This window comes from Barbatula barbatula, assembly GCF_947034865.1.
Source record: "Barbatula barbatula genome assembly, chromosome: 15".
In the NCBI taxonomy this organism is placed as follows: Eukaryota; Metazoa; Chordata; class Actinopteri; order Cypriniformes; family Nemacheilidae; genus Barbatula; species Barbatula barbatula.
This window is the reverse complement of record NC_136778.1, coordinates 884,514-893,225: the sequence shown is the minus strand read 5'-3', so window position 1 is coordinate 893,225 and position 8,712 is coordinate 884,514. Positions and strand designations below refer to the sequence as shown.

Sequence of the window (8,712 nt, the reverse complement as noted above, 5' to 3'; positions counted from 1 at the left end):
TAATTTACATGCTTATGTCATTTATTTTATGGGTTTGGTTTAATTTATTTCCGTTTAAGTTCATCGTTTTCTATCTTAATCATATCAATGACTCAAAATGATCCTATTCGATGGCTTCAACATTTCCAATTATCGTTTTTCTCCCAAATAATATTCATATATTTAATAAAAAGAACTGTTTTAGTTTACAATTAATGTAAATGTCATTTGTGCAGAGATATTTTGATATATTTGTGTTTCAACTTTAATTCTATTAACTGGTCAAATTAGTGTAACACAGTTTGAAAGTTAATTTAAGTTTTTATATAGTTAAAATAGTTATAGTTTTTTGAAACAAGCATATTGCCGGCTACACATTTATTACCGACCTTAAAAAAACATACAAAGTCTTCATTGCATGAGAAATATCGACTGTATTTTCATGAAGCAAACAGAATTAATATGAAAACAAATACTGCGTCTTTTTTGTTAAGAAAAGAGTCATGAAAGACATGCGAGTCATGTGATCAAATTAATTTAATCTATAAAAGAATAAACCTAAAGAAGTTCATAGGATTTCATTAGTAGCATTTCCAGATGAACACATAAGAGTCATTTCACATTCCTTCACATGTAAGCCGTAAATGAGAATGAATAACAGTTTATCATTCATCTAAATGATCTGACACCAGCGTGATAATAATCTGTCGTACAAGGTCTCTCTTTAAGTATGTGTTTTTGCAATGTAATATGAATCTATGACAACTAAAGTAACCATACAATCATCTTATCTGCAAGATGTGACCTGGGCATCTACATCTTGCTCCTGCTTTCTTAATGTTAATGTTTCTGTACTGTTTCTTTATCAGTCAAAATCATGTTCATTTCAAAGAAGTACACAAAATGTCTTTTCCGACATGCCTTATGAAATGAGTCGTGATCAGTATAAACAAACAGCTTTCAGAACCAAAGTCCATCAAACTCAATGACATCACAAAACAAATCCATAGTCACAACAATACATACTATTATTATTGTATGTGCAAAACAATATAAAAAGAAAACAACAAATCATCTAAATCATTGAGCCCTAAAATAAACTAATGATTAAACATCTCAGTCTATAGTGTTTTTCTATAGAATTCCCCCATGAAGAACTAAATCAACTTACATTACAGCATATAAATGACACAACGTTACGTGTATGTATTTTGGTATCGGGGAGAAATACAAGTTTAGTAAAATTGTGGGAGACTCAAAAACATTTGTTGCTCTTTTTGACACACATTGCTGGTGGATATCATGAATATTGTTTTAAGAAACTAAAGTTTGAGTACAAATGTGTAAAAATCATAACTTTGAACAAATTTGATAAATAAACAGGCACAATGTGTGAAACTGGACTGTACGTGCTTTCCACGTTTCTGTTAAACCGTTGATGAACACATTTGAATGTTAGAAATATCAATTTACATGCGTGTGGCCCTGTAACTAAAATATTTATGTGTCCATCGTGTGTTATAAAAGATTTAGACAAACAACCTCCATCTTCACAGACACACACAATGTCAACTTTGTTTGTTGGAAATGTCCAAATCATGTTTCACAAAATGTCAAAAGTTTAAACTTCCTTAATAAAATTTTATGATTGCACTTTTAAATTATGACATTTTGAAATAAAGCAAATAATGAACAGTAGCTTAATTTGTCATGAAGCTAATGTAAAAATCCAGAGAAAAGCCTTCATTCTTTCGATTCATGAACCGGACATTTCTTTGAGAGATTCAAGAAAACACAAACACAAGAGTTTTGGAGACAAATGTAAAAAAGCCAAACTAGACTATAGTGCAATTCTGTACATCTGTCCCATAACACTTGCTAACAATAATCCTACAATTATCAATGAAGAATCCACTTGTGTGTCTTTTCTTCAGATTATTCATTTACAGGCACTGACGGTTTATGACAGATTCTGATATCACATCTTTTCTCTAAACAGGCGACATTGATTTTACAGCCTGTAAAACTAGACAAGACGTAGTCACATCTGAATTCATAATCAGATACGGTTGCTTTATTTATCAGTGATTAAACTATCCGGTATAACAGTGAAGTAGGTTAAATGTTTTTATGACTCCTTTTATGACACATTTATGAATTCAAGTGAATCTCGCTTCACAAAAGAAGATAATCTAACTATGACCGAAGGAAATAAAAGTGTTTTCTTTATGGACACATTATCATCAGAAGTAACGTTCTTCCCCTTAAAATCTAATTGCGATGCAAAAAAAAGCCAACAAAACAAATAAAAAAACAGGTAAGATAATGAGAACCGTTTTGCATCACTTTATCGAGTGTTTGAAAGAAAAATGTTTGGCATTCATTTCGTGACCTTTGATTACAAGCGTCATTCGCCTTTTGCAAAATACTAATAAGTATTTTTGCATTTCATGAGATTCACCCTTAAATATTGCGTCCAGAAGAATGGATTTAACTCCATTGTGGACCAGACACTTAAGAAATCTCACTTCACACTCCTCCCAATAATAACCTTTAAATAGAAAACCTCAAAGCGAGAGCTTTAACATATTCCAGTACCAAATTACAAATATAGAGAGTTCATCGATGACTCACGCTGCCACACATCCAGTACATGCGCATACATCTCACACAGGCTCCCTTAAAAATACAGAGCGTTCCCTTACTGTACCTTACAAAATACAAATGCACAGAGTTCCGAAACAAAAGAAAAACCAACCACGAAAATGTGGCGTCTCATCCCAGTTCGCCTAAACTTTCTGCACTGGAGTTTGCTGTTGCCGTTTGCCTGACTTCTTCATCCGGCTGCGCGCGTAGACGCGAAGGAAAAGAGCGAGGAAGACCACGGCCATGCCGAAGGCACCCACCAGCGTGACGGCGTGACCGTAGAGAAAGCAGGACAAAAGAATAGCGATGGCCTGCCTTAGCGTCATGATGATGGTGAAGACTGCCGCGCCGAACTGCGCGATGGTGTAGAAGATGAAGAGCTGACCGCACGCCGAGCACACGGACAGCAGCACGGCGTGAAAAGCAAACTCGGAGTGACGTGCCATGAAGGCCAGCGAGTCGAAGAACGCGCCCTGCTCCAGGAGAGAGCCGACCGTGAAGAGACACGAGAAGAGATTCACCCCGAACATCATCTGGACGGAGGACATCTTGTATTTGAAGAGATTGTCCTGCCAGTTGGACGTGAAGCTGTCGAATACGATGTATCCGCCCAGGATGATGACGCCGGAGAAGGTGGTGACGGTGGACGGATGTTTGTTGGTGGAGCTGGACAGAAGGAACATGCTGACACCGACGGAGATCAGCGCGGCCGTGAAGTATTCCCAATACTCGTAACTCTTCCTCGAGACGATCTTTCCCATCAGCATCACGGGGATGACCTTAGACGCTTTAGCCAAAACCTGATGATATGAGAGTGAAACTCATGAATAGTCTGGAGGTGTAAATGAATGTAGAGGTAAAATCATCTGGATTTGAGTAAATGTGATGAGAAACGTTTGGGTTGATTTTGAGATCTTCACTCATATTGACTTTTGATTACAGAGGAGACAAATCTGAGCTCAGTTTGACACATTGTTGACGTCTCAAACTCTCATTTGTGAGTTTTCTGATTCTTTTTATTTGGAGAAATATCCCGGACGCAGATGAGATTCTATTTGCTCTCCATTTAATCTCAGTGATGTCTAGGAGAAATGATTGAGACATCAAAGAGATCTTGTGTGTTTCGTCTTTCTTATGGGTGTTTTCAATTGTCATATTTCGACTCGTATAACCGAGTTTGTGATTTACTCTTTGTATTGTTAATCATGGCAGTATGTGTTGTACGGACACTCAGCTTTATGGTCAAGAAATTCACAAAATGTATAAACAAAAATAAGATTCTTTATGCAAATGACAATTCCTCTTTGAGTCTTTGGATGAGGTGAGATGTGAGCTGGTCATGTCATGTAATAAAAGCCGAGCTGTACCTGTGTGGGAAAGCTGATGTATTTCAGCGCTTCATACTGACACCAGCTGCTGAGGATGTTGGAGAGAGAGGCGAAGGAATATTTGTACATCGGTGCGGCGTGACGGGGCTGTTTAAACACCACGCAGCACAAGCCGGACACCGTCAGCGCCAGAATGCGGTTCATGAACACCAGAAACTGAGAGTCTTTGAAGCGTTCACCGCTGCCCTCCGTGCCCGTGGCACCGTATGAACGCGTCATCACTCTCTCCTGAAGAACGCCCCACGTCAGGTACGACACCTGAGGGCACACACACAAAACACACAGTGAACACGTAATCACGTAAACATTCCAGAAACGTCGTAGCCACGTCCTCAAATTAATAAGCTTATTTTTTAGTGTTTGTTTGATGGTTTAACTCCGTAAAATGTTCTGAAGTAAACTCTCAGAGCAACTCTCGAGATGAAGTTTGTGTGTTCATGTCCTCATACAGCGCCGACGCAAACAAATCCATGAGCATCACGCTACACGCATGCAGTTTATTCACTCAGACACGCAAAACAGCCAGATGGCATGTGTAAATAACAGGATTCGGCGTCTGCATCTAGTTATATGAACTCAATGCAGCCGGGTTTCACTCGCAAAATAGATTAAAACTACGTAAAATAGCAGAGCGCCATAACGTCACACAGAAACAAGCACAGCGACAAACACACTTCACACAAACAAGCGGCTCAGTTTAATGCACCTGCCAAACTGTATCGAATGCGTGCCACACTGGTAAATACATAAAGTTATATGTCGCACTGTACAGCGCATGTGTTTAAACAGCCACAAAGACATCTTTCAGCCTTTACTTTGGACATAATACGTACTGTGACGCATGCTAGTCAGACAGGATAAACTTTGCCGGCTGAAGTACTTTGTTGTTGAAGTTTGGTTTAAAGATAAGGAGCGTATCTAGCACAATGTTGGATAATCAAATATGTCTTTGTGAGTTAAAATAGTGCTTTTTGCTGGTTATGACCATGCTTATTGAAAAATTATGAATATGATTATGTTTATTGGAAATTAGATTTTTGTATGCATCTATGGCCCTTAACCATCAACCTGCCTGGGAATCAGCCTGTATGGCTAAATCTGGCATATTTACATGTACGTAAGTGTTCGTGTTTATTCATGTGCATTGTCCACTTCAAAAGAATAAATATAAAGGTCTCTCACCATTCTAAAGCGCGTGCGCGTACACACACACACACACACACACACACACACACACACACACACAGTGTTTGTCGCAGTCTCACGGTTGTCAGAGCAGAAATTAAAACCGGCATATTTTCCTGTTATTTATTCTGCAGTATCTTCTGTGTTTACATAACATGTCCAGAGTGTACCTTAAGTAAGTTAAACGGATTCATTCCTGCCCTACTATTAGACATTAAAATCACACAGATCATAAGCTTGCATTTTGTAAACATCTGTTTGAAGAATATCAACCATCAAAGATTTAGACTTTATCAGCATATTTAGTTTTGTTGGCTTGTTACCTGGAGGCCAGTAGCACAGAAGAAGAGTTTGGCGGCCTGCCGAGTGGACGAGCTGGATTCAGATTCATTTCTAGACGTCACTGATGCGTCGTCCAGCAGTCCTCCCTTAGACTCGTTCCCAAACACACACGTCTTTATAACAGGAAAACAAAGACCTCGACCTACACAAACATAAGAAGTTTAGGTGTATGAAGACATTCTGAACACTACGAACAAACATTATAAAGAACCTTTCAAATTAAAGGCACAATATGTACATTTGGAGCGCCAGATGGTGCACTTTTTAAACAACAACAAAAGGCGAAGCTAAATGACGTTATGTAGGAGAGTGGAATTATGGGACATGTGGTTTTCACCATCCAGAGGCGTATGGAGATCGCCCATCATGTTCACGGACGAGGTAATGACTGATTTATATTTGATGTCACCGTAATGAATTAGCTTGCAAGAAACATGGAATGTAAAGCTACGTTAGCCCGCAGATGATATTGGACTTTGTCAATTGATTTGGTAGCGTAATGCTACACAGTTTTACGTTTAAAACAGTCACACAGTCGTCGTATATATTTTATAACAAAATTCGCAATCTTCCTACTGTGGCTTTAAAGAGGGATATCATTTACAGATTGGACAGAAATCAAAACGGAAGAAAACACGAGATGTTTCTTCAACAAACCTGTTTCTAGATAGTTGACCCGTTTGAAGTAGCAGATAAGAAAGTATCCTGGGATGATGATGGTGGCGTAGCCTAAAACATTGAGAAACAAGCGGAAGATCCACAAGTCCTGCCACCCCAAAAACAGAGACGAATCTTCAGCATCCGCCCGCACCGCCGGCAGAACACACAGCATCACACCAACCCACAAACTGAAACATAAAACATTTAACCAGAACTCAGTTTTATTTCACCTGTTTGCAATGCATCAGTAGTTAGAGCGGCGCTAGCAACGGCAAGGTCATGGGTCCGATCCAGGGGATTTCACATCGTTGTAAGTCGCTTCGGATAAAAACATCTACCAAATGCATAAATGTAAATGCATTGAGGTATTTATGGTACTTTAAGGTCTAAAAGCTGACAACTCAGTTTAAATACATGCAATAAAAATGCGACTAGAGATCCTGATGACATCACCTTGCACCGCACAAGTGTTTGTCAAAAAAGATGTAGAACGAGAATACGCCTCAACTCAAACACCACCTGCTATTCACTATCAACCAAGCAGTAAATCCTATTCAATGGATTTAGAGGTTGATGTCAACGTAGGAAAAATGTATAGTTGAACTGCATGATGTGTAAACATTACACTTCTAAGCTACACCAACCTAAGTTTACCACAGATTTATGGCTTTATTGCATTCACTTCTGAATGTCCCTCCTCTTTTTTCGCAATCTCCGATTGTTTTTGAATAAGAAAAAGCAAGTTAACATAAACCAGCAGAAAGGAAATGTGCACGTGTCAAAGGGTTTCACTGAGTTTTGTGAGGGTGTCACAGAAAGTTCTTGTGCGTGTGGTGGGAATTCCTGGAATTCTGCAGGTCTCCTCCCAGGAGTTCGAGTCCATCGGAACAGAACCTCTTTGTGTCCTTTCAGGCTGTCAGCTAACGTGCCACAAACTAACCCTTATATTAAAGCTACATGTGCAGAACTCACTCAATGTTTTATTACAGCAGGAATGAGTGTAGAGAAGGCATTGGGCCGAATCCCCGTTTCAAGAGTTCAAAACCACAAAAAAATCATTCAATCATGTAATTCAATGTTTGATGTTTATGTGTAATATATATATATATATGACAAAACATTAATTTTGAAAGAATATTGTCATTTTAAGGCTTTGTTTTTACCTGACACACGTTCTATATGTTGGTTTAAAATGAAACGTATTGTGTCCAGTTGAAAAGACGTTTTTTGTATACGCACACGTTTGTAATAGCAATACCGCAACACTGTGAAACCGTGGTATTTTTGATTAAGGCCGCAAAAAACTCAATGCGTAGTGAAAACACGTAGTGATTCAGTCTGAATAATGTTGATCTAAATCACTGTCTGTTCTCTGACAGATTGACAGCCCATGATGTGTCTCTGAACTGATTAATCATAATAACCTTAATAAAAACATACCACGGTTTCACAGTATTGCTATTACAACACAAAAACATCTTTTCAACAGGACACGTGTCATTCTGTACCAACATATAGAACATGTGTGTCGGGTAAAAACAAAGCCTTAAAATGATTTTTGTCGTATTTATAAGACATAAACATCAAATTACATGATTTCATTACACAAACACATCTCATACCGTAGATACGGTATCACAGACCGTTGTTTCGCTGCGGAACCCCGGTATACCGTGAAACCGGTATTCGGCCCATGCCTAGTTCTCACAAGAGAAGATCATAATAAGACGAATTCATCTTTTATAATGGCAGTCAGCAGATAACAGACGAGTTCAGCTTTTCATCCCCAGCTGTGAACGTTTGTTGCATTTACTCGTGACGTCTGAGATGGTACCGAATGTGACGTTTGAAGTGGATTAAACACGGTTACGATGTTGAAAATGTTACTGAATAAGACAGACGTCTGAACCGCCATTGAATGTGATGTGTCACATATGAACGCGTCTCTGATGTTTCAGCATCACATTAGTGACTTTACCTCCATGGAAACGGAGGCATTTTCCACCAGCAACAGCCGCCTCGTCGGGTCAAAACCCTCTAAAAGAGCCGCTGAGACTCCACCGAACGTCCTCCCACGCCGATCACGGATCCATAAAGCCGAAACACGGCGATAAAACCCCGAATATCCACAGTGAGTCTCTGCGCTTTAACTTCACGGCCCGCTTCACTCATGAATTCATCCGAACTGACGTGTTAACGTACACAGAACACCGCTTCCGGTTGTGAAGACAGACACACCTGCGTAGATCCGTGTCGTTTTTTACACAGGTGTAGCGCAAATATTTGCATTGTATGTTGGATTGAAGTTCGTGTTGTGAGAACAGATCACGATGTAAACTCGCATTGTTAGGCTTTGTGGCCGGGGAGGTATTTAGTCAACGTGGGGGACTTTTAATTTGAAAATGTTTATGTTGCGTGCGTACGTGTTGTCGTAATAATAATGACGACTTTTAAACTGTAATATATTGGAAAACCGTACCATTATTATTATTTGAACTTTTACAAATTGCAT

At 39.0% G+C, this 8,712-nt stretch overlaps 1 protein-coding gene across 1 annotated transcript; it reads right to left on the bottom strand.

The window, feature by feature from the left end:
- Nucleotides 1–283: 283 nt before the first annotated feature.
- On the bottom strand, nt 284–8,577 carry slc35b2 (solute carrier family 35 member B2). Its single transcript, XM_079474444.1, has 5 exons — nt 8,179–8,577; nt 6,198–6,388; nt 5,522–5,682; nt 3,993–4,271; nt 284–3,425 (listed from the first exon to the last, which is right to left on the bottom strand). Exons 1-5 carry the CDS (start codon nt 8,196–8,198, stop codon nt 2,769–2,771), a joined length of 1,308 nt encoding a protein of 435 aa, XP_079330570.1. The 5' UTR covers nt 8,199–8,577; the 3' UTR covers nt 284–2,768.
- Nucleotides 8,578–8,712: the final 135 nt, after the last annotated feature.